This window comes from Mercenaria mercenaria, chromosome 15 (genome assembly GCF_021730395.1).
Source record: "Mercenaria mercenaria strain notata chromosome 15, MADL_Memer_1, whole genome shotgun sequence".
Lineage (NCBI taxonomy): Eukaryota > Metazoa > Mollusca > Bivalvia > Venerida > Veneridae > Mercenaria > Mercenaria mercenaria.
In genome coordinates this window covers 37477955-37505168 of record NC_069375.1, presented here as the reverse complement: position 1 = coordinate 37505168, position 27214 = coordinate 37477955, and the positions used below count along the sequence as shown (strand labels likewise).

General features: G+C 34.6%; 2 protein-coding genes and 2 long non-coding RNA genes across 9 annotated transcripts; 2 read left to right on the top strand and 2 right to left on the bottom strand.

The window, feature by feature from the left end:
• Positions 1 to 2222: 2222 nt before the first annotated feature.
• On the top strand, positions 2223 to 7089 carry LOC128546190 (putative nuclease HARBI1; the record flags this gene model as incomplete). Its single annotated transcript, XM_053524184.1, has 3 exons — positions 2223 to 2944; positions 6324 to 6459; positions 6981 to 7089. Coding segments are annotated over exons 1-3 (774 nt in total), but the record flags the coding sequence as incomplete, so codon positions are not given.
• A 4-nt stretch (positions 7090 to 7093) lies between these two features.
• On the top strand, positions 7094 to 8033 carry LOC128549033 (uncharacterized). The gene is made up of 2 exons (XR_008367430.1): positions 7094 to 7130; positions 7769 to 8033. It is a non-coding gene; the product is annotated as an uncharacterized LOC128549033 (long non-coding RNA).
• Positions 7931 to 13317, bottom strand: LOC128549032 (uncharacterized). The gene is made up of 3 exons (XR_008367429.1): positions 13292 to 13317; positions 12524 to 12680; positions 7931 to 8239 (listed from the first exon to the last, which is right to left on the bottom strand). It is a non-coding gene; the product is annotated as an uncharacterized LOC128549032 (long non-coding RNA).
• Positions 13318 to 18048: 4731 nt separating this feature from the next.
• LOC128549031 (monocarboxylate transporter 7-like) lies at positions 18049 to 24305 on the bottom strand. Of its 6 annotated transcripts, none has more exons than XM_053525038.1 (3): positions 24049 to 24305; positions 21341 to 21627; positions 18049 to 19367 (listed from the first exon to the last, which is right to left on the bottom strand). In XM_053525038.1, the coding sequence occupies exons 2-3, from the start codon at positions 21596 to 21598 to the stop codon at positions 19188 to 19190; spliced, it is 438 nt and encodes a 145-aa protein (XP_053381013.1). In that variant the 5' UTR covers positions 21599 to 21627; positions 24049 to 24305; the 3' UTR covers positions 18049 to 19187. The 6 variants fall into 6 exon arrangements, with proteins under 6 accessions (XP_053381013.1, XP_053381014.1, XP_053381012.1 ...); XM_053525039.1 differs by having other exon boundaries at positions 24099 to 24305; XM_053525037.1 differs by having other exon boundaries at positions 24189 to 24305.
• Between the last annotated feature and the right edge of the window lie 2909 nt (positions 24306 to 27214).

Genomic DNA, 27214 nt, shown 5'->3' with positions numbered 1-27214 from the left:
AACCCATGGCTGATTAATAGAAAATCTTCGTTTTCTACAGCTGGTACAAAACACAGTCTTCGTGTCGCGTAGTTGAACATCCTGTTGCGTAACAGGCCTGGATTGTTGCCCGAGCCGATTCCCCATACCCCAAACCCCATCCTTGTTGGCTTACTAGTGACTTATACTCATCAAAGTTGCACCCAACTATTTTGGAAATAATATTTTCAAAATGTAGACCCAAAACGCCCCAGTGGCGAAAATTTTATACTTATATTTCAAAATTCCCCAGTGGGGAAGAACCCTTGGCCCCTTAAAATGGGAGGAGAACCCCTCCAGTACCTTAAAATTAAGAAGAAAAAAATGCACCAGAGGCAACCATTTTATACCTGTTTTTCAACCTTTCCCGGGGAGAGACACTGAGCCCTCGAAAATGACAGGGATAACCCCTCCCATACACCGAAATTTTGAACAAGAAATGCAATAAAAGTCCAGCAGTCCATACTTGTATTTCAAAAGTGTCAATGGGAAAAGACCCTAACCACCTAAAATAAGGAGAGTGCCCCACTAGTACGTACCTAAAAATAGATAAAAATGCACCACAGGCCAACATTTCATACCTGTATATAAAAAACTTTACTACAAATACGGACAGAGGAACCCCATACCTACCGCACGTCGCCGGTGACGCTTTTGTTTTAAACTGGTGCCCCCCCCCCCCCCCCCCCCCCTCCCATCCTCCATCAACAATTTCTGGCCCCGGCCTGTTGTGTAACGAAATTCAGGTCGACTAAAGACATGCGATACAACCAGATCCTTACCAGACTGCGCGACAATACGGAGCGCGAGCTTAATGTCTCATGAGCTAAACAGGACTTCATAGAATTACATAGTTCAGACCTGAAATAAATCTAGTACTGTGGCGAGTACCACGTTAGCGCTCAAACCTTTAGATATGAAATATATAACATATGTATGGTGCGGAACCACTGGAAAGCAAACGTGCAGATTAGAGTGAAAGGTCAATTCAGCCCTTCCCATATCAAGCATGCATTACCCAGTCTTATCTCAAGTTGTAAAGACTGTTTAACTTACTTTATTTTGCTGTGCGACATTTAGCGTTGGTGTTGAGACATATAACGGTGGGCAAATTTTTGCGACATTTAACGTTAAAGGTGCGACATTTAGCGGCAGACGATTTTGTGACATTTAGCGGTGGTTGCGACATTTAACGTCAACCTTGCGACATTTAACGGTGGTTGAGACATTTAGCGGCGTTGCGACATTTAACGTTGTCACAGTGGTTCAAATATTCTTAAAGATTTCATCACAATCGATCTAAAATAGAGTAGTATAAACTAAATCATAGAAAAGCCTCTTTATCACTCTACGTTCCAAGTTTCAGCTAGATCTACATTAGACCTGATCAGAATGTTTGTCTTTATGAAATCTAATTTAAAATAAAGCTTGAAACTGGACTATCTAGGATCAAAAATTAATGTCACTAGGTGAAGGTAAAAACACTGTTAGTACACTAGAGGTCACGATTTATTTTTGATCTGCGCGATATCTGGTTAGCAATGTTACAAATGTGGTCCTACATAACATGTTTCGCTTTATAAAATCTGAATCTGGACCACGTGGATGTATCATAGAAAACAACATTGTTAATACTATGAAGGCAATATTTTCTACTGGATCTTATAAAACCGGACCAGAACGTTTGCCTTTATCAAATTTGAGACTGGGTCAAAAATTAGGTCTCTAACTTAAAGACAAATAACAGAAAACTTTGAGATTAAATCGATTACATGATCTGTATGAAACATAGTCATAATGTTTGTCTTAATCCGGTCTAGGTAAGGTTTGAAAATTTGTCATCTGACATTAAAAGGTAGTTCAGTGTAAGTTAAATCATAGAAAAAACTCTAAACACTCTAATTGCCACATTTTCTTCGTGGATATTTTCTCTCCATAAATTGTAGAATACATTTGAAATAGGGTTATCTGGGATATAAACTAGGTAACTAGGTCATATCGTAGAAAACATTCTTAACATTCTTAAGATATATTTTCTACCTGAACTCATAAAAGTTGATCAGAAAGTTTGTCTTTCTATAAAATCTTGGTCAAGTTTATAACTGGGTTATCTTGATCAAAAACCTAGATCACTAGGTTAAATAATAGTAATTTTTCTACTTGACTTATATAAAAGTCAGAATATTTGTATAAATGAAGACCAGGGGCCAGTTGTTCGAAAGGCTGTTAAATTTAACGGTCCGTTATATCTGATAACGAATCATTAAATTTAATCGTTATGTTAAATTCTGTTGCTCAAACTTAACGGATGAATTTAACGTTAGTTTTAACAGAAGATTCTCCTGTTAAACTAATCAAGCTTTGGAGCTCCGTTAAAATTTAACAGAGCTTTCCAAGATGGCTGCCGCTTTGTTTGTCAATGTGCGAAAGCAACGTGAATATAGGCACACGACCCACGTACAGAACCTAAACGACAATGAAATGTTGGAGAGGTACCGCTTTTCAAATAATGGCATAAATTATCTTGAAAATTTACTGTTAGATGACCTCAAGAGGCCCACACATCGTAGTTGTGCTTTGTCACCTAAGCAACAAATTTTAATTGCATTGAGATTTTTTGCAACTGGTTCTATGTACCAAGTAATAGGAGATACTATGGGCTTCAACAAAGGGACCGTCAGTCGGGCAGTAGATAGTGTGACCAATGCTTTATTGGGCCACTTTAAAGATTTTGTATCATGGCCCACTCCAGATGAAAAGAAAAAGATTTCTACTGGATTTTACCAGCTCGCTGGTTTCCCAAACGTGATAGGTTGTATCGACGGAACACACGTAAGGATACAGGCTCCTGCTGGCGATGAAGCTTCCTACGTCAACAGAAAAGGATTTCATAGTATTTCAGTCCAAGCAGTTTGTGATGACAAAGGTAAATATCCTCTTAAATCTACAAATAAAATTCATCATTTCATCTGTTGATGTAGGTCAAAACCGCTTACAACATGGAGTCTAAATGACAATAATCGGACTTATGATACGGTCCTGGAAACTATAGTTAGCTGGCTGAAAATACGGCCCTGGAGAAAAGTCATGAAGCCACCAATACCGACTGAAACAATTGTGCATGCTCATTTGTGTATATTGCATCAGACATTTATAAAATGAACATATCAAGGTGAAACTAATAGCTGGACCTCCGTTAGTCCAAATAATAGACGTTTCGGGACAGCGCGATAACTTTTGACTGCAGCTGTCTCCGTCACGTCCGAACTTGGAATAGCAACACTGATTTCTGATAGAATAACACGTACATGTCCAACAAAGAAAGTTACTATTTTAAATGAACAATTTGAGTCAGTTTTTTTTGTCAAAACCTAAACCCTTAAGTCTTGAATTTTTGTCTGAATTATCAAAATTTGAATATGGGGAAACCTAGCTAAAACATTTCAACTCGGAGATGTTTATATGTTGTTACGGATCTCTGAGCTGAAACGAATCCTGTACTAAAACCTAACCAGGAATCGTGCCCAAAGTCTGTCACGCTATAATTTCATCAAATGAAATGCAATGATTTAACCTTTTACTTTAAAATATTTCTAACGGATTTCTCTTTTGATCTGGCATAAAATGATAGATGCAACATCATTTGAACATAAATTATACACACACGTTTCAAATTGGTACCTCTGTCAGCAATATTTTGTCCGCCACTGCAGTTGTGACCTGATCAGGGTACTCTTCATTTTGAAAACCAATAGGCGGTATAGAATCGTTATTCATTGACCTTTTCTGAGAGCTTAATAGGTATGTTTTTTTATGAATTTTATCTAAAATTGTTATGTTTATGATTAAATTGAACTCATAAATAGGTAAAAATTTGATCTTTATTTTCAAAAATAAACACGTGCTCTGAACTGTTGCAAGATGTCATCAGTTTCTCACGAGAGACTGTGCGAGATGTTGCGGTTTGATACTGGTTAGTTAACCAAATGGGGTTTCTCCCTAACATAATGGACAAGACCATCAGAAATTAAAAACAGCGCCAGTTAAATAGAGAATAATAGGTTAGTGCCGTAGATGAGAAAGTTTATCTGGCGAGGTGGAGGAGGTTATCGGGTGAGCCGAAGGCGAACCTGATAACGTCCGGAGCCGAGCCAGATAAACTTTCTCCATCTTAGGCACTAACCTATTATTCTATTTATCTTGTCATTACTTCATTTTCCGATATTTGGCAATTCATTTTACAAAAATAAGTGTGCGACAACCGCTTTAATGACGTCATATTCGTAATGACGTCACTTATATAATGACGTGATTACCGGCAAAATCGCAATAACTTCTTCGTTTTTGAATAAAAACTCATTATTTGACCACTCATTTTCTTAGTTCGGACATTTCCAACACAATGATGATGGTTTCGTTGCAAAATTTCTTATGACAACAATATCGATCATAAGATCACATGATCAACTGACCGTATATCACTGGTCACATGATCAACTGACGGTATATCAAGAAAGATATACGGCACCCTGATATCGGGTCGAAAATACTGCAAGTGACAGGATAAGTTATGGTAGCCAGAACTAGGGGAAACCCAAACCTCACAAGATTCCATGGCTAATATCACAATTGAAAATGAAGGGATACCAAAACCCAAAACTGCTTATAGATCTAAATCCTCACAAGGCCTGAGGTCCAGATAAAATATCACCAAGACTCTTAAAAGAGATAAGCCAACAAATTGCCCCTTATTTGACTAAAACTTTCATGCCTTCACTTGGTACTGGCAGTGTGCCACAGGACTGGATGACGGCTATCGTTAGCCCTGTATACAAAAAAGGCCCTCGCAGCAAAGCCATGAATTACAGGCCCATCTCTCTTACTTGCATTGCATCCAAATTGATGGAACATATCTTAGTATCAAATATTATGATTCATCTAGATAATAAAAACTTGCATGCTTAATCCCTTCCAACATGGTTTCTGTTCAAAGCACAGTTGCGAATCCCAGTTAATTGCTTTTAGTCAAGAAATCTTTGATAACCTATAAGCTGGTTAACAGACAGATTTCAGTGTAATGGAATTTAGTAAAGCGTTTGATAAAGTTGACACAATCTTTTGGTATATATATAAGCTATTTAAATAAGGTATTGACAGGAATACTGTCATGCGGATTAAATCTTTCCTTCAAAAACGTCAAACCGTGGTTGCAGAAGGCCACCAATCAGGTGTTCTACCTGTAATGTCAGGGGTACCCCAAGGATCTGTCCTTCGGCCTTGCCTTTTCCTTACTTATATCAATGACCTGTCAGACTCACTTTAAAGCAGTGTAAGACTTTTGCTGATGACACAGTAGTTAACCTCACTATTGATACCATGCATGACTGTGAGACTGTCCAGCAGGACCTCCGTAAATTAGAACTGTGGGGAAAGACCTGGTCCATGGAGTTTAATCCTGATAAGTGCGAAGTGATTAGAATTTCAAAAAAGAGAAAAACCATCACCTTTCCCTATAAGTTATATAACCATGAATTAAAAACTACTAAAAATACTAAGTACTTAGTTGTAACCATCAGTGAGGACTTTAGTTGGAAATCTCACATACAAAATGTATCAAACAAGGCTAACAATATCCTAAAATACATCCCAAGTTATGTTGTATAAAATCCATCACTCAGTTGTCTGTGTAGATCACAATTACCTTATAGAATGTAGGAACCTTAACTTTCATGTCCCCTTCTCTCGTACACAGTATCACATGAATTCATTCTGAACGGCTTGACCTCCATAAAGAACGGTATGAAAATTGTGTACATATATATTGATAAAGTACTACAGATTTGATGGGTGTTACTTCATTTTTCAATTGAACATAAACCATTCACAGTTGTGTACTTTTTGACCTATTTTAATGATTGATTTTAATTTGGTACTAAATTACTATTTAAATTCATTCATTTGAGGTAAGAGAACCTCCAGGTCCGGATATCTAGTCCGCCCAAGAAGGTAAAGTATCTAGCGGAAAGTTCACATTCAAGAACAGAGCGTATCAACAATGTACCGAAAAGCTTACTGTAACGCAGAGATTTGCCTGATTGTTCTTAACGGTCCGCGCGTGAACCAAAAGTATAAAATACAAATTTATTTTTATAGCTCTCTGGTTTATGAAAGAAATTATTTATATACCGAGCTTGAAATCTTCTATGTTTAACTGGCTTTAAAATCCGACCATGTTAGAACCATTTATGAAATGTGACACGGTGTTTTTATTATATAAATGACGTATGCATCTATTGTTCTAACAGGAAGATTCACCAGTGTAAATGCGAGTTGGCCGGGATCGTGTCATGACAGTCATATCTTTAGGACGTCTGGATTATGCCATAAGCTAGAACGGGAAAACAAGGCGTTTTCTGATGGTGTATTACTAGGCGACAGTGGGTAAAGTATATCTCAAAATTTAAAGACTCCGATATTATACATACAATAATCCTTTGTTTAGACACGGCAAGTCTAGCAAAATAGATTATGTAAGTACGTGCAAATTATTGCAGTTTATTCTGCACAGTGAAAACCCAACTCGTTGTGTGTGTATATTAATCAGGACAGTTGTGATATGAGAGTGTTCATTTTAAATATGTTTTTAAGTGAAATATTCAATCAGTTTTTAAAGTCCACAGTTCTTGTACTCTAAACTTCTTAATATTGTCTATATCTAAAGCGTTTATGTTTCTGGTTTAACCATATGATTTTTTTTTCAAACAATTTACATTAATATAAATTAAAGCATGTAGCAATATCAGTTTTGTTTTTCGAATAATCCATCCTTAAGATCTTCTCTTCATCTGTGTCACTTCAGCTATTACACAAGTGACAGTTCTAAATAAAAAAATGGAATCTCCACAGGCATAACACGATACAAATTCCATGCTATAATTATGCATTTTTTTCAATGAATACAGGTATGCATGCAGACCCTTTTTAATGACCCCATTTCTTGTGACAGACACGGAAGGCAAAGTACGTTACCAGCAAAGTCACACAAGGACACGTGTCACAATAGAAAGAGCTTTTGACAATTGAAACGCCGCTTTCATGTCCTTCATTCTGAAGTATACATTTAATCTTTAAATAAGTCTTTATTCATGACTGAATTTTATGCCACTACAGTACTGACTACATGTCTATGTGTTGATACTATCATGTATAAACATCTAGGCCGTAACAAGTTATATTTAACGTGTTTGTGAACATGGACAGATCCAAACGAAGGGGAAGAAGCATTTTATAGAAATATTTTGATGCCAAAATACAATGCATATCCGTAGCCCTGACCAACGTATAAACTGGACCAATTTTATAAGTGCAACAACACAGTTGACCCATTTAAACAAGCTGTAATTGCATTGTTTGTTTTGGCATCGAACGCACGAACCTGCGATCCATAGTTCTACGCTCTCCCTACTTAGCTAAGCGGGATGTCATAATGATATTGAGTTTAAGGTACTATGTAGACATAATTTTTAAGTCTTAACCAAATCATTTAAAACATCGAGTCACGCGGACAACATATCAAAAGTTATGTCGTTTTTGTCAAATGAATTTAGATGAATATATAACGTGCAATTATATAATCTTTTACAATTATTACACTCTAAACTTATTTTCTGCAATATGTGGTCTGCGCATGCATCATTGGATGTTGCTTATTATAAAAAAAAAACAGGTGTTTAGTTGCTCTTTTTTTCAGATAAGACTGGCACCATCTAAGGTTTGTCGAGTTGTATGTGCTTGTGTTGCACTTTTCAACATAGCGATCTTGTTGAATGAGCCTGAACTTGATGACTGGAACCAGGATGAAGCTGTAGACCTGGAAAATGAAGACATAGCCGATGCAGAAAGAGATGGCAGCACTGTTCGAAATTTTATTGTGCATCAATATTTTGCATAATACTCAGAAATGAAATAAATAGAAACTCAGCTGTCAAATAATAAATACGCTGTTATGAACTTAACCGAATATTATTGTTCGCTTATCAGATTTAGAAGTTCTCTTGCATTAAGCTCATTCATCTTATTTTCAGCCGCTTTCAAGATCCTGAGCTTCACTTCCAATAACTCTTTCTCTAATCCCTGTCGTTCAACCATGCCTTTAAAGTATGATATCTGATAGTCCACTAAGACATCATTCCTACTTCTCTTAACCCGTCTGGTACAAGGCCTATAACGATAAATTGAGTTAATTATAAATGCAAAGTATTTGAAATATGGATTTAACACAACATTCATTGGTTTGTTGTCATAATTAAGGTATACAACTGTAGAACATGGAAGTAGTATTTATAATGCCTATATGATATGACCAAATATCTAATTAAGAAATAATCAAGGCCTTCGAGTGGTTTATCGTCTGATTTACCAAGGTTCAGAGTTCAGATGTGTAGGATTTGAACCACGAGGGCGTTAGCCTGAGTGCTTAAATACTGAAGCATCTGAACAATGAACCGTGGTAAATTAGACGATAAATCACAAGAAGGTATTTACTGTTTTCATTCTGACATGCTCATTGACGTATCTTAATAAATATTATGCTGGACTTCATTTACCCGAGGACTGTATCGAACATCATGTGACAATTTGACGTCATAATTGACGTTATAATGCTCCCTTTCCGGTCTGCACGTCAACCGTTGTTTATCGCAGAATATACAGAGCTTTATTTGCTTCTTTGTTTAACTGGAAATCAAACTGAGTCCTGTTAAAATTAACAATTAATCAAGGCCTTCGAGTTGTTTATCGTCTATTTTACCACGGTTCAGAGTTCAGATGCATAGGAACTGAACCACAATCCTATTCTGTCGTTCATTTCGCATGAACACCAAAAAAAAAAAGTTCATTTTTTAAATAAATATAAGATACATAGGCATTGAACCATGAGGGCGTTTTAAGCCCGAGTGGTTAAATATTGAAGCATCTGAACGATGAACCGTGTTGAATTAAACGATAAAATCACAAGAAGGCCTAGATTGTTTTCATTCTGACATCTCATTGAAATATTTAACAAATATCATGCTGGACTTCATTTACCCGAGAGTAATGTATCGGACGTCATGGCGGCATTTGACGTCAATAATTGAACGTCAAAATTCTACGAGACTTAGACCAGTCCACGCATCAACCGTTGTTTCCTCTGCAGAATATACAGAGCTTGATTAATTGCCTTAATTATAATCTTTTTAACTGGAAATCAAACCGAGTCATGTTAGAATTAAAAATAATCTAGGCCTTCGAGTTGTTTATCATCTGATTTACCACGTTCAGAGTTCAGATGCATAGAATTGAACCACAATCCTATTCTGTCGTTCATTTCGCATGAACATCAAAAAAAAATAGTTTCATTTCTTAAATAAATATTATGCTGGACTTCATTTACGTGAGGAGTAATGCATCGGACGTCATGTGGCAATTTGACGTCATAATTGACCTCATAATGCTCTCTTACCAGTCCGGGCGTCAATTGCTGTTTATCGCAGAATATACAGAAATTGATTTTCTTCTTTGTTTAATTGGAAATCAAATCATGCCATGTTACAATGTTACACATTCAACCACAGTCCTGATTTTTCCATTACCAATGCAATAGGAGTTTGCATTAAATTTATTAATATTTATGCAACTTATGCTACATTCTAACATGGCTCGATTGATTTCCAGTTAAACAAAGAAGAAAATCAAATGCTGTATATCCTGCGATAAACAACGGTTGACGCGCGAACCGGTAAGAGAGCATTACGACGTCAATTATGACGTCATGTAGCCGCCTGACGTCCGATACATTACTCCTAGTGTAAATGAATTCCAGTATAATACTTATTGAAATATATCAACGTGCATGTCAGAATGAAAACAATCAAGGCCTTCGCGTTGTTTATCGTCTAATTTACCACGGTTCATCATCCAGATGCTTCAGTATTTAACCACTCGGGCTAACGCCCTCGTGGTTCACATCCTACGCATCTGAACTCTGAACCGTGGTAAATTAGACGATAAACAACGCGAAGGCCTTGATTATTTGTTAATTCACACAGACATGTTATTTTGTAGAGTGCAGACCAAATAATGCATTAACAAAATCACAGAATATCAGAAGATCAAACATCAAGAAAGTATTCAGATTTTGGCCCATTTGCACACAACATCTATACTGTACTAAATGAAATTGGTTTTTAAACTGGGGAGTTTTACATATTAGCACAAGCTGATATTGTCTTAAATAATAATATATTTTTGATTCAGAAATGATAGCTTTATGGCTTGAATCTATCTTCATTTTATAGATATGATAAAATCTCTAAGTCATTAATAACTAAAATAATTACATAAACAGCTAAATGTTAAGATTAAGGAGAGGCATTGCTTCATTTATCCAGAGATGTTGGTACTATAAATCCTATTTTGACAATTTTCATGAAACTTATTTCATCAACAGCTGTAACTTTTATTTCATATATGAATAATTATGAAATTTTGCAAATATAATATGTAGCTTGTGCCTGTGTTAGCCATTATAAGTTTCTTAACTTTGATGGAGTAGAACTAGTTAAGTATCTGTTCATCTAGACTCACACTTTCTGAATTTATGCTGCAGTAATTTATCTTATTTTAGAACAGACTATTTGTCTAGAAATTGATATTCACTAATTCAGTCATTTGATTCATACAGTCATGTAAACTGCTAATTTATATCTTGTTAAACTGCAGCAAAATAACAGATGTATATTTACTATGGAAATAAATAAGAGGGCTTAAGCAGTAAAAAATAATCATATCTCTTTCTGCCCTAAGTACACACAAATCACTTATTCAAGAAGCTCTATGTTTTACTGTTCTGTTTGATCACAATGAAACTTTGTACAAATAATGTGTGCTTGATGTCCAAACTACTGATGCTATTGTATATAAGTAAACTAAACAGAATCTTGTTTTGGATAATTTTTAACTATGAATTCAAACCAGTTTAAGATTATTTCCTGTGAATTTGCACACAAAATTCACTTTTTATAATAGCTTACCAGTAATTTAATGTATTCTAACATGATGAAATTTCCCAGATATAAAGTACAGCAAGTATTAATCATTATATTTAGCTAACTTTGTTGGAGAAGAAATCTTCTTATCCTTGTTCATCTGTTGACACTTTCTGCATTTATGTTCCTTCAATTTATCATAAGTCTAAACATTATAATTATTCAGAAAATGATATTCACTGCTTCAATCCTGACACTTTCTACAGAAATGTTCATTATTGATACATTGTTAATTCAGTTAAATATACTGAAGAAACAAACAGGAGAAAGTAAGCAATATGAAAATAACAAGTCAATCATACTGTAAAAGTAGTACACATCTATTACTTTCTCAAGCAGCTCTGTCCTTCCTGATGAATTTAAATCACAATAAAACATTGCATATTATAAAGAAGTGTAATTGGTGTCACACTTGTTCATGCTATTGTAAGTAACAAAACTTGAACAGAAATATTTTTACCATTTTTTACCTATTCTCAATACTTTGTATTTTGGGCATTAGCACACAAAATTCACTTTTCCAACAACTATAAATTAGCTGTATAATGTTGAATTTAAATATTATGAATGAATTTTCCAAATATAAAGTGCATGTTATTGTGCCTGTGTTAATTATCATATACATCAGATAAATCTGAAGAGTTTTAAATATCTTTACATACATGTTCATCTATCATAACATCTGAATAAATGTTGCAAGAATTTTTTATAAGTCAAAAGAAAATATTTATTCAAATAATGATATTCACTGATTAAATCTTTCTGATTTTACACAGGCATGTTAAAATGTATATCTTGATCAACTTGAGAAAACTGACTGAGATAACTATATTAAGGAAATAAAGAGAAAGAAAGTACAGTCTAAAATTAACAATTTGATTGCATGACAAATTAGTACACATCAATCAATTACTCAAACAACTCTGTCTTTTCTAATGAATGTTTGATCACAGTGAATATTTGCCAAAGTAAATGGTACTTGTTGTCTCGCTTGTTAATCTATTTTATAAAGCTTAGCTCAAATTAAATTATTTTTTATAATTTTTTACCTAAATCACATCACACATTTTGGGACATTCATAAACAAAAATCATTGTCTATCTAATGACACTTTCTGATATAATGTGTTGCAACAATAGATTGTAAGTCAAAAGAGAAATTCATATTATTGATTCAAAATTCCTGATGTATGTCTTGATACATTGTATAAAACCATTTTCTCATGCTGTTGAAAATAACTTGAATAGATGACTACAAATCTTTTAACATATTCACACCACTTGAGTGTGGCCCATTTTGCATACAAAAAACATAGTTTTCAACCAAAATCTGGACTCAGATCTATTTAAACATCACATAAATAGTAGGTGGTCTGTTTTATTATTATTATTTTTAATACAATTAAAATATTTACTTACAGTTTACTCTCAGAAAGACGTTTTGAAGTCTTTGAGCCTTCTGGAGTTTCTACATGCAGTGTGACAGGAGCAGGAGGCTGTATATCAATAACACTGACATCAGATTCCGTGTTTTGATAGAGATCTGAATTTTGATTGCTAAGAAAATGCTGACCATCTAAAAAGAAATGTAATGGATGAATTGAAATGTAATGGATGAATAGAAATATATAAAGATATAGTCATCATAATGAAATAATTTCATGCAAGTAGTCTTAGCATTGCCCATGGTTCTATGTTTCAATACAGTCAGATAATATAAAATATTCAATTATGTGTCTAGCACGTGTGAACCATCATATTATCAATATTTTTTATAGGAAGCTGACTGGAGTATATAGGTAAGTTTCGTTTCCAAAATTGACTTCTTTCCGTATTTAATTATCCATTTGGGCTCTTTATGTAATGATATCATCATTGGTATAAGCGACTTGACACATTTTTACAGAAAAAATAAGGATGATAGGTCAGTTGTTTTATAGAGTAAAATGTCCAAATAGACATTCAGATGGTAAGAAAAAGAACTTTATTGACAGAAATGGTATATCAGATTGACTTAAAATGCAGCATGTTCTAAATGATCTTTATCATTCAGTTAGACATGTGTCCGATGGTTTTGTTGGAATCCATAAGATAAAAATAGAACAGCGAAGTTAAAAATAAATATGCAGACGAATTTTTGTTTCATCGTCTTGTATTATAATAATGAATAAAACAACAGTAAATTACCAGGCTCGTCACTGTCAAGGCCGCCCACTAATGCCCATAAATGATGCAGCATCTGATACAGGTCTGCAATTCTATTGACTGCTGGCTGGATCCTTGGCTTGCCCCTCCGCCTGTCTGCCTCCTCTGGATCTTTTCTTTTGTTATTTCTTCTTTTGCTTTTCTTTTTAAGTTGGACCATTTCTCCATGCATGTCTTTTCCGACCGGTGTGCATAGCCTAATGCTGAAACTTGCATACTAATACTTCTCCATATTTCTGCTTTTTTGATATTCGTTACTGTGTTGGTTAATTTTGAGTTAAGTGTTTCAAAGTTTTCCCTTACCAGCTCTTCCAGCTTTAAGGTTTCGTCTGCATTGAAGTTGCTTGATCTGGTTTTATTTGATTTCTTGGTATTTTTACTGTCAAGCTCTAAATTTTGGCTGCCAGATGCCATTTTGCAGGAGACAGGAAGTGGAATTGTGGGACAGACAGTGGCAATTAACAGCTTGTTAAATAAATTTAACCACCTGTTAAAAGTTAACATGAGTGTTAGTTAACACTCCTGTTAAAATCATTTGAGCAACACTTTTTTAACAGTCCGTTAAGTAACAGTCCGTTAGTCAATTTAACGGGCTGTTAACTTAACGGACTGTTAAATTTAACAGCCTTTCGAACAACTGGCCCCAGATATATTTAAATATTGCGTTATCTGGGATTAAAAACAACATCACTATCTCAAATCAAACCAAAAAAAAATGTAAACGATCCCATGAGATGCAGATAGTTTACCTTAAAATCATTCCTTAGAATAATCTATGCAAGATCCCCATCCTCCGTAAAACTTTTTCACATAGAGAGACATGGTCCGAGTGTAGAAGGCTCGAAAAACGACCCACAATCAGTGAAAAGTTACAGTGATTTCAAGTCCGACATCCCTTGCCACAAAACCAGAGTATATAAATGATTAGTTTGTTTTTGTTCGGATTTACGGCCATTTTCAACATTATTCAGGTAGTTCACCTAACCTTCGTTCCTGGGAAAGACCAGTGCTAGACGCCAATGTCCGTAAGCAACTGCCTGCTTTCTCACATAAAAAATCCTAGTCGGTAGCAGGGCGTGCTAAAACCTATGACCCTCCATCAGTGAGAGGTTTCAGAGATTACAAGTGCGCGAATGTATCTCCTACACTACGGACCCTGACTATAAAGGAATATAATGAGCATGCAAAGTCTTATGTGGAGTACTGAATACTGTACCGTTTATTAAGCATTCCAGTCTCTATGCATTACATGTATAATGCATAATGCATACCCATACACATTTAACCCTTCGTCATGTGTTTGCAGAATATATTTTGAATATTTGTTTTCTCAGAAACTATATTCCAAGTGATTGCAAAGTATTTGCACCAGACTTTCGCAAACAGTCTGCAAAACATATCACAGTGAAGCAAAGGGTTTGCAAATAAACACTTAGATAAATTACAGACTGCAAAGGTTTTGCAAACAGACAGCAAAGCATCTGCAAACAAACACTTAGCTCATGGTATTGCAAGTAAACACCTTGCACACAAAAGAAAGAGCAAAGCATTTGCAAATAGTTAACATAGATGAATTTGCTTTCCTGGTAGACTCTAGGTACAGGAAGTAATTAACCATTCTGTTTCCTGATTGGTCTATATTCAAATGGCAGGAATTTTGAAAATATTGTGAGGAAATGTTTACACATCAGTTAGTAGAAATATTTTGGTGATGCAAATTTGTGTTAAACAGATCATTATATTCTAATTATTTTTTCTGGATATAAACTTTGTTGAATATGGATAATGCAATACCAAGTTATTAAGCAATAAGACTTCTAAGAACCAGAGAATATTGCAGCATGTGGAAAGGTAGTTAATCTTAATCAATGATAGTTATTTAAAACACTTTTTACGGAAGCAATTGTTGAAACTTACATTATTACATGATTTTAGTTATTGTTACTGAATGATCACTGCAATGATTGACTTTTAATAGATATTTAAATTGCAAATGGTTTTGTGACTTTACTTATGTTTTTCAGATATTAACTCTTTTCTTTGAACCTCAGAAATTCATTTTTGCTATTTGTTACGTATTTGCAAATACTTTGCATATTATTTGCATGTAAGTTGCAAATACTTTGCTATCACTTTGCGATTACTTTGCTATCACTTTGCAATGTGTTTGCCAAAGTTTCAGCAGCGAATTGTAAATTGTTTGCGAAGTATTTGCATTCTGTGTGCGTAGTGTATATTTGCAAAAGCTTTGCAGAATAGTTGCACGTTTCGTTCCATTTCTACTCGTCTGTGGAATGTATTCAGCAATCATGTGCTGCAACTGTTCTGCAAAGGTTATGGCAAATATTTGGCAAAGATAAAAAATATATTCTGCAAAGGCCCTGTTTTTGCATGGGTAGAGCTCAAAGTCAAAATTACCAGTGTGTACTTTTAGATAATTTAAATGCATTCTTAAATAAAGTTTGAGCTTAAAAGTTGAAAAGTACAATACTTCCATAGTGAATAAATGTACACACGTCTAATATGCAACTTGAAGAAGCGATGTGTGCATATATATTACTGTTGCGTCGTAAAAACGGTAAAGCGTTCTTTAGAGAATTACAACAGTGTATTATATGTATGTTCCATGTGCAATTTAACAAATTACTGCCATAGTGTGTAAATGTACACTATTTCAGTCTAAAAAATTGTATGTACTAAATAGCGATTGCACATCACAATCGATTACCACAGTGTATTTTACTGGAAAAAGTTCAGAATTACCGTAGTCCCACAGTGAAATTAATTGAAGAAAAGTCTACAAAACGCATCAGTGGCAGATCTGTGGTTTTCAGACTCCTAGAATGCCGAAGCCGCATAATGCAGACGTAGCAAAATAGCTTTAAATACCGTAGGGTAGAAATGAGTAATTAATTAAGTTTTAAAAACTGAGTTTGATAATTACCGCAACCAGCAACCTTCAGAACTTACTGGTATTTTTGGAGAGTAATGATCTCTTAATTGCCTGAAAAGGAATGTCTTATCAACAGTTTGCGATAACAATGATTTTAGAACATCATTGTGCACGAGACGATTGATATTGTTTTTAAATTTAGTGGACACCTGTGATTTGTTGTGTAATAATATTTAGTATGTCATATGAATGACTTAACTTATTAGTTTAACTGATTTCATACCGTTTTGTTAATAACATATAGAAAGTTTACACCGATGAAATTCTACAAAAAATAAAAAGCATTCAAAGTCCACCCAAATTTAAAGAAAAACGAAAAATTTCCGGTAGTCCTACCCTGTACGATGTCGGTAATATGGACCCCCATTTTGATGGTACGTTTTAGGCATCTACGGTAGTCAGTCGGTGTATGATAGCGGTAATAGCGACCCCTGTTTTTATGGTACGCATTAGTCTGCTATGGTAGCCGAAAGGATAACAAACAAGAGCACTGCCTATGGCTGCCGTCGCTCATCTGCAAGTGCTGGACGGTATGTATAAAAAAAAAAAAACAGTTCAGAATTTCTAAGTATAAAAAGAGCCATAATTCTGATAAAATGTAGGTTAGATAGAGTTATGGGTCTTGACCTGCATAGTCACCTAATGATGATAAACAAGTGTGCAAAGTTTCAAAGCTGTAGCCTGCCCTTATGGTTTTTGAGAAAAGGTGGACCTAAACAAAAAGTTTAACCAACGCCGATGCTGACACGGACGATCAAGTGATGACAATTCCTCGTAGGCTTTTTAAACAAGAGGGCCAAGATGGCCCTAGGTCGCTCACCTAAGAAACACTCCATAACAGTGTAAAACATGTTTGACCTAGTGATTTCATGGAAACAAATATTCTGACCAATTTTCATTAAGATTGGACCAAAAAATTGGTCTCTCGCGATAAAACAAGCATTTTCTTAGATATGACCTAGTTTTTGACCCTAGATGACCCATGTTCAAACTCGACCTAGATTTTATCAAGGCAATCATTCTGACCAAAATTCATGAAGATCAACTGAAAAATACAGCCTCTATCACATACAGAAGTTTTTTCTTTGATTTGACCAAGTGACCTAGTTTTTGACCTCAGATGACCCATATTCAAATTCGACCTAGATTTCATTAAGGCAATCAACCTGACCAAATTTCATAAATATCAACTGAAAAAAACAGTCTCTATCCCATACACAAGATTTTTCTTTAATTTGACCTAGTGACCTAGCTTTTGACCTCAGATAATCCATATTCAAAACCGACCTAGTTTTCATCAAGGCAATCACTCTGACCAAATTTCATGAAGATCAATTGAAAAATACATCCTCTATTGCAGACACAATGTTTTTCTTCGATTTGACCTAGTGACCTAGTTTTTGACCCCAGATGATCCATTTTCAAAATCAGCCTAGATTTTATCAAGGTAATCATTCTGGCTAAATTTCATGAAGATCAGTTGAAAAATACAGCCTCTATTGCATACACAAGGCTTTTCTTTGATTTGACCTAGTGACCTAGTTTTTAAACCCAGATGACCCATTTTCGAACTTGGTCTAAATTTCATCAAGGCAATCATTCTGACCAAAATTCATGAAGATCAATTGAAAAATACAGCCTCTATCGCATACACAAGGTTTTTACGTGATATGACCTAGTGACCTAGTTTTTGACCCTAGATGACCCATTTTCGAACTCGGCCTAAGTTTCATCAAGGCAACCATTCTGACCAAAATTCATGAAGATCAATTGAAAAATACCGCCTCTATCGCATACACAAGGTTTTTCTTTGATTTGACCTAGTGACCTAGTTTTTGACCCGAGATGATCCATTTTCGAACTCGGCCTAGATTTCATCAAGGCAATCATTCTGACCAAAATTCATGAAGATCAATTGAAAAATACAGCCTCTATCGCATACACAAGGTTTTCCTTTGATTTGACCTAGTGACCTAGTTTTTGACCCGAGATGACCCATTTTCGAACTCGGCCTAGATTTCATCAAGGTTATCATTCTGACCAATATTCATGAAGAAGAATTGAAAAATACAGCCTCTATTGCATACACAAGGTTTTTCTTTGATTTGACCTAGTGACCTAGTTTTTGACCCCAGATGACCCATTTTCCAACTCGGTTTAGATTTCATCAAGGTTATCATTCTGACCAATATTCATGAAGATTAATTGAAAAATACCACCTATATCGCATACACAAGGTTTTTCTTTGATTTGACCTAGTGACCTAGTTTTTGACCCGAGATGACCCATTTTCGAACTCGGCCTAGATTTCATCAAGGTTATCATTCTGACCAATATTCATGAAGAAGAATTGAAAAATACAGCCTCTATTGCATACACAAGGTTTTTCTTTGATTTGACCTAGTGACCTAGTTTTTGACCCCAGATGACCCATTTTCGAACTCGGCTTAGATTTCATCAAGGTTATCATTCTGACCAATATTCATGAAGATTAATTGAAAAATACCACCTCTATCGCATACACAAGGTTTTTCTTTGATTTGACCTAGTGACCTAGTTTTTGACCCGAGATGACCCATTTTCGAACTCGGCCTAGATTTCATCAAAGTTATCATTCTGACCAATATTCATGAAGATTAAATGAAAAATACAGCCTCTATCGCATACACAAGGTTTTTCTTTGATTTGACCTAGTGACCTAGTTTTTGACCCGAGATGACCCATTTTCGAACTCGGCCTAGATTTCATCAAGGTTATCATTCTGACCAATATTCATGAAGATTAATTGAAAAATACAGCCTCTATCGCATACACAAGCTAAATGTTGACAGACGACGGACGACAGACGACGGACGCCGGACATCGAGCGATCAGAAAAACTCACCTGAGCATTGCTCAGGTGAGCTAAAAAGCCTGGCTAAAAAGTCAGTAGACAGCAGAATATCTGTTTCTTGTTGGCATGCAATCATCTTGACATATAAAAATTACCCATAGCAAGTCTGAGAGTGGAGAAGACAGACAGTACCCAGGATGTTGCAGTTGCACTGTGACCATATTTTGACAGCAGCTGAAGATACATAACTCCATTGGAACGTTCAAACCCACCTGCAAAAAAAGTGTTACGTACACTGTCAAGACAGCAAGTGATACATTCTGGCTGCTTAAGACTGGTGAATGTTAAGACCAGCTGAAATAAGAACAGATACTGGTAGACAACTTGGGAAGCAATACTGACTGACTGACTGCTATAAAAGGGATGTGGCTGCTAAATACAGGTGATTGCTAATGATGGTTCAACTCCATTTTACATAACTTTAATTTGAACCGTATATTGTCAGATACCAGTAAAGGCAATATATCTATTAAATCTGTATGTTGATATGTCCATTAAATGAAGGTTTTATAATTATTATCTTTAATATTTTTAAGTGCTGCTGAACATTCTAAAATACGAATATTATAGATATAGTAATGTTATTAATTTTAGTCAGATTATTTATCAATAACAAGAGCTGTCACTTAAGGTGACAAATGCCCCCGCAGCGCCTTGAACTTTGACCTGGTGACCTTGACCTTTGACCTGGTGACCCCAAAGTCCATAGAGGTCGTGTACTCAATAAGTACTATCAGCATGTGAAGTTTGAGGTTCCTGGGTGCAGTGGTTCGCAAGTAAAGTGCCTTCATGCAAAAAGTTAATGTTAATTATTGTGACGAATGAATGAAAGAACGAACTAACGAACAGACGGGCAGCTGAAAACTAATACGCCTCCCTTCGGGGGCATAAAAATGTTCAATCAAACACAGCTCAAAGTAGATGCTAAAACTAGAGCTATCACTAAAGGTGATGAATGTACCCCCCTCATGCACTGACACAGTACATTGCAATCTGACACACACAAGACTGCATAATTATGTGGACTGTATGTATATAGACTGTATGTATAAGTATAGTAACAAAAAAAAAAAGTCCCATAACTATGCAGAATAGTTATCTAAAAGAATGTAACATGCACCATGCACAACTAGGGTTGGTACTGATCACTTGTGTGAAGTTTCATTAAATTGTGTGAAAGGGTTTGGTAGATTAGGCACGCACAAGATTGCATATGCAGACTGTATGTACATAGTATGTTAACAAGAAACAAAGTCCCATAACTCTGCAATTTTTGTCGCTGAAAGAACCTAACATGCCCCATGCACAACTACTGTTGGTACTGATCACTTGTGTGAAGTTTCATTAAATTGTGTCAAGGGGATGAGGAGAGATGGTGCGCACAAGATTGTGTCTATGTATATAGTATAGTAACAAAAAAAACAAAGTCCCATAACTCTGCAAATTTTTTTTCTAAAAGAACCTAACATGCCCCATGCACAACTACTGTTGGTACTGATCACTTGTGTGAAGTTTCATTAAATTGTGTCAAGGGGATGAGGCGAGATGGTGCGCACAAGATTGTGTCTATGTATATAATATAGTAACAAAAAAACAAAGTCCCATAACTCTGCAAAATTTTTTTCTAAAAGAACCTAACATGCCCCATGCACAACTACTGTTGGTACTGATCACTTGTGTGAAGTTTCATTAAATTGTGTCAAGAGGATGAGGAGAGATGGTGTGCACAAGATTGTGTCTATGTATATAGTATAGTAACAAAAAAACAAAGTCCCATAACTCTGCAAATTTTTTTTCTAAAAGAACCTAACATGCCCCATGCACAACTACTGTTGGTACTGATCACTTGTGTGAAGTTTCATTAAATTCTGTCAAGGGGATAAGGAGAGATGGTGCGCACAAGATTGCGTCTACGGACAGACGGACAGACAGACAGACAGACAGACAACCTGAAACCAGTATACCCCCCCTTACAACTTTGTTGTCGGGGGGTACAATAATGCTATATATCTTGGTTGAGCAACCAAGATAGGAAAATCAAATTTTAGAAATATTTCCAGTGAAAATCAAAATGTATGAAGAACTCAATGAGCACAAATAAGTGTAAATGAGCAGTAGTTTAAGTTTGAAACAAATCCATAGGCTGCATGACCAAAATCTGATAGTAAGATTTACCCATAATTACATGAACCAAACATGACCCAACAACTATGAACCATCCCCAGCCTCCATCTGGTGCTTTCTGTACTTCCTGCTCAACAACGATTGACTCATCCTTCTCTGAGGTTTGGTCACATGGCTTATCTCTTGCCTGCTGATTGGCTGATATAATATCATGTGCCAAAGTTGTATCATCATTAACGAATTGCTGACTAGAAGAGAGATCCTGTGATGCCGCAGCATCATCATCAGCATTGTTCAAGACAGAATTTTGTTCAACCATTTTTGCAGATACTTTCCAAGATTTCTTTACTAGAAATCAGAATAATAATATAATCTCTTTTCAAAAACATTCAGCTTTTTAAATTTCTATCAAATACTTCTCATTCACTGACGTTTTTTACATATATCTGATACACTGATTTAGTCTATAGGGGATAGCTTTATTTTACGTCCATTCTACAGATAGAGGAGCAACTCCAATTTAAACATGCATGTCGACACAGTTCAACTTGTTACACTTTTTGGTATTATCATTATTTTGCTTTCAAAATGAAGTAGGCATGTTTTATAGAGTCTAAAATCGCACTGAAATGTCCACTAGAGATAACTAATTTTTGAAATCAGACGTTTACACAAAAAATGTAACACATGCACATGAGATCAAAAATCTATGTCGGCAATCTAGGGTTAAATTAAATTGCATGGTACTGAAATTTAAATATCTGGACAATTACTAAACTGTTATGCTCAAATGATTAGTTAATGATATATATCTTGAACAAAACGTCACCTTTTTCAATATGTGTCAATCGTTTGTATGTTGACCATGTACATTTTGTCATACATGTGATAAGTTCAGAATCCCAAAACTGGAGGTTTGCCATTTTTCAGCTGGAGTTGGGGTCTCGAAACTGGAGGTTTTTTATCGACATAAATTAAGCGCGCGGACACATAACTTAGAGGCAAAATCAAACTTTTTGGCTACACAATAATGTATATAAGTCTGCACCAGAAGAAACAATCCTCATAACTCTTGATTTGAATTATGACAGAGTTATGCCACTTTTTAACTTCATTTTTTTTTGTTAAAGTTTTATATAATGTCTAATATATCTCTGTTACATAAAAAGCTATTGCCTATTATGCCCCTTTTACTGGCAAAGCTTTAATTCAGAGTCAATCACTGAGAAAAGTCGAGCATGCTATCTTACAGAAGCTCCCTCTTGTTCTAACTTTAAACTTTCTTAACAGATTAAATTTGTAGAAACAAAGTCTCAATTTAGGTCTGAAATGAAGGTGAACATGCATTGACATTATTCTACTCGAGGACTTAAAAAAAAACGAAGTTCTAAATTGGTCTGAACACAACTCATAAATTATGTATATTCCTTACCCCACCCACTTTCGTATAAACATACTGATGATTTTGACATAAAAAATAGAAAACAGAAATGCATCAACATGTATTTACCCTTACCAAAATAATGTAGATTGATGTTATCAAATAAATGAGTGTGTGTTTTCATCCAATTTTCAATGAAATAAGTCCGATTTAGTAGCAAATTAATTTGGTAAACATTGGAAGAAAATGGCGTAACGCCGTAAGGGGAAATAACACTCCTGTTCTAAAAATAGTAATGGGTTGGTTTTTCCAACAATTATTTATGTGATTTTATTACCGAGCAAAATTTTTCTTTGAATAATCAAAATTCATTTCAGTTGGGAATTATTTCTTATGACTGGGAGTTTTTTGCTTCAAACTGGTAAAAAATGGAGCTTAATTGGAATTGAGAATTGGCAGATATTCGGCCCCGTGAGACAGGTGGAAAAGGCCCTGCTTGTCTAATCCCTTATCAAAACAAACAATTAATAATTCACCTGTGAAAAACAACTCTTTCCTCCAGCTACATGTGTGTCAAACATGTATAATACACAACAGTCGGTGACACTTTGATTTACTGTGTAAACATGTTTGGCACTCCTCGGTAATTTATACTGATTTTTATTTTTTGAAAAGCGGGAGAAATATGGTTTTGGTCGGGAGACGGGAGGCAAGGTGAAAAAATCGGGATTTTGACCCTCCCGCGCGGGAGATCACATGTATGTTTTTGTGTCGGCAATTTTGACAACAGATACGTTACAACATCTATTCACCTCATTTTATGATAATTGATATTTGTGTAAATTAAATTAGTTTTTCCATACAATTTGGTTTATTTTATCAATCATAATATATAAATAACTTCATTTCTTATTAAACTATAAAGAGTATTTAGTCTGGACAGGTAAATAACCGACACAAATATTGTTATATGTTATATTAAAATAGTTTTTGAATGAAAATTCACAGTGTAACGTATCTGTCGCTGATATACAGCCATCTTTGCAAAATCAACGAAATAACGAAAAATTGTCGATAGTCAACTAAAATATTTAATTTGTGTACTCCAAAGGCATGAAACAACTAAATAAAATAAAATCTGAAAGTGATTATATTTGGGAACATCAGATGTGGGGACATTTTTACTGTCCAAGTTGCTCCTCTATCTGTAGAATGGACGTTTACATTTGAAGACATATGAAAAATAACACAACAAGCAAATATTTAAAATGTATGTCAGAATGTTTGTTTGCATGCCAGTAAAACAATGATATGAAAATTTATACAATAATTTAAGTCTGAATGCAAAATTTATCAACCTATCCCCTATACCCTAAAATCCGCTATACCCTAAAGCACTGTATCACTACATCCGCCCCTGCATGTCCTAAATAATCACCTTGAAGTTATTAAACATTACATCAACTTAATACATGGTAAGCGCTTAATTTAGATAAAATGTTTTTTTAGTGTATTCGAACTAAATTACCAACTGCCGAAGTAATGACACATTAACCTGAAAGAATACGACTTTTATAAATATTTTCTCTCATTTCATGTTTTTCATCTGAGAACAGAGTGTGCTCCCCTAAACATCTACACTAGATGCTGTTCCGCCGTCCCATGACAGGTATTATTCCCCGGAAATCACAGGGGTCTTTCTTATTACACTTTTGTTTGTAAATGTTAAGTCACTTGATTTTTTTTTTGTTGTCTTTGTTTTTGGTCTCCCTGAATATGGTACTGCATGTATAGATGTCTCTATATTTTAAGGTTTTTGGATTGCGACAAGTGTTCTGTGATGATCCACAGGACTTTGGTGCAATTATCATATAATCATTCCATTTAATATTTCTTATTTCTCCCCTTTTTGGGACTTGTGGATGGTGCAGACTGCTGGAGTTGTACTTCCAACTGTTTTTATACCAATGTAAGTCCAGTTACATATAATCGTAGTTATATGTATTGCTCAATCTTGTGTAATTTAATTGTGTAACATGTATGCACACACCCCGGTCATGGGGTCATGTTCTTCTGAATAAACTTGAAACTTGCACCTTGGAATGGTCACATATAATTTATTAAATGTTTCCAGGGAAATTATATAGACCTTCCTGTTCAAACCTAGCACTAGCCCAAAAGAATTAAAACCATACCCTATAAGGCTATGCATAATAAGATAATAAGTCAGGTTGTAACGAGATTTTAAAGTTTTTGACTCATTTATGCTGTATCTAAGCGAATCCATTAAGTAGTTCATTTATCAATCGCATTTGGTTTCTAATATATACTGGGCTTATCAAATAAAAACTATATTGAATGATATCGGAATGTCCAATTTGTGGTTAAACCAAGATATTTCTAACCTTAATTTCCGGTTAATCAAATTAAGAATATTAGATATTTACAAACAAACATGGTATTCAAATATCAACAATTCAAACAGGTTATCTTCATATAGTATATATAAGCATGATTTTGAGTTAGAGGAATATATGAAACATGTAAATATAAATAAATATAGGATAATTCTAACAAAATTCAGACTTTCATCGCACAATCTAGCTGTTGAAAAGGGTAGATATGAAAACATTCCCAGAGAAAATAGAAAATGTATACAGTGTAATATGAATGTAATAGAAAATGAATTCCATTTTTTGCTTGTATGTCCAAAGTATTACAACATACGTAAACAATTCTTCAAACCCTATTTTTGTAGATGGCCAACATTAACAAAATTTGAATTATTGATGTCTTCCAAAAATCAAAGAATTTTAAATAGTGTTGCGAAATATCTATATTTTGCGTTTAAAGAGCGTCATGTTTGATGTCGTAATACATTGAGATATGACTACAGTGGGTTACATCATATTAATATTGTGTAATAATGTGAAATTCTCTATTGATTTTGATATACTTATATTAACATCATATACGATATACCACCTTTTACTGAGTATTCCTATTATGTTTGTTGTTCATAAAGTCTCGATGACATAATAGTCTGTGTATTAATATGAATTTCTCTGTAAAACGGTTATAGAAATTGTGAAACTTGATTATGTATTTACACATTACATGTATGAATATGAATATTGTGGCTATAAATGTGCAATTGCAGTTTTATGCCAATAAAATATATGTTATGTTATGTTATGTTATGTTATATACATGTACAGTTTTACCTGTTGAATTATAAATCAAATTTGCATAATTCTTTCGGCAAACTATTTATGCAAATTAGTTTGCGGCGACTTTGCAGCAAACAATTATGCAAATTTGTTTGCCGCAAATTTGCAGCAAACTTTTGGCGCTAAAGTAACAGACCTTTTGTTTTTGAAGAACAAAGGATATATTTTCAAGAAAAGTAAGAAAGGTCTATTAAATTAGCAAAATATCATCTGCTAATAACGATTTATCTTTTCTAAATAATTATAAAGAAAAAATACAACTGCACGAGATCATTATGATAAAGTATGTCGTTAGTAAATATATTTTATGCTTACATGGGTTTGAAACTCTTTAAATATTTTAAAGGATCTGTTGTGAAAGCTGATAACTGAATTGCAAAGATTTCCTCTGTGTGCAAATGTCTTAATAAATTTGCAGATTCACTTAATTATTTATTGCAATCTATTGTATCTAATGGTCTTTAGATGACACAAGTCTGATATAAACAAAGGCTAGCCGTATAAAAATCATTCTGCTTTTGCATGCGTAATAATGTGAAAACTAACCTTCTATCGCAACATTGATCCACGGAATTAAACACAGTAAACTTCGGCGATTTATCCTTTCTTTTTGTGGAAGTTTTTGTTTTTTTATTATAGAAACATAAGAATTCATGTTAATACATCGATTTTAAAAACTACTGTTTGGCAGTTTGAAAATGGAGCCAAACTCTATGCAGCCAATAAAAACAAAGAAGAAGTCATGTGATACTGTTCTGGCATTCCTCTGGCGAACTTTCACATCTGTTTTATATCAAATAAGGTTAAGAAATTCAACAGTTTTAGTTGTTTATTTCAGCAGAACACCAGGGAGAATTAAATGTCAATAATAGTCTAAAATCATTTACCGGGAGATTTGTCACAAGTTTTCACGACCTTGTTTGTCAACCAAGTTAAAAAGTTCCCAAATGACCAGCTTGGCCACTTATATAAGCTCTAAAAGTGCCAGGACTGTCAGAATTGACCAATCATATGGTTCCATTTGCCCTGTAAGTCTGGCAGGATGACAGGATTTTTATTGGAATGGGGGCCCATATTGCCAGGAATATTTTAGAAAAAGTAAAATTTACAAAAAATAATATGAATGATAATATGCTAAAAACACTTAAAATACAAGCCTTACTAGTCATTTCAAATTTTTAAACCAAAAGCTTTAATAAAAACTCATAAAAAGGAAAAAATTTTATTAAGGAATATAAATTCCTAGCTGAAAGGATTTTGAATATTCCCGCCTGCCAAACTTGGGAGGTCATAGCTGGACAAATCATTATTACAAAATACTACA

What these genes read in the sequence shown, in the direction of transcription:
- LOC128549031 (XM_053525035.1), bottom strand. Translation starts at nt 24,252, where the DNA reads ATGAGAGAAAATATTTATAAAAGTCGTATTCTTTCAG. An exon ending in TAAAAGTCGTATTCTTTCAG is followed by an intron (nt 21,628 to 24,215) that starts GTTAATGTGTCA and finishes TCTGATTTCTAG; the next exon opens with TAAAGAAATCTTGGAAAGTA. An exon ending in TTGGGTCATGTTTGGTTCAT is followed by an intron (nt 19,368 to 21,340) that starts GTAATTATGGGT and finishes CTTTTTTTGCAG; the next exon opens with GTGGGTTTGAACGTTCCAAT.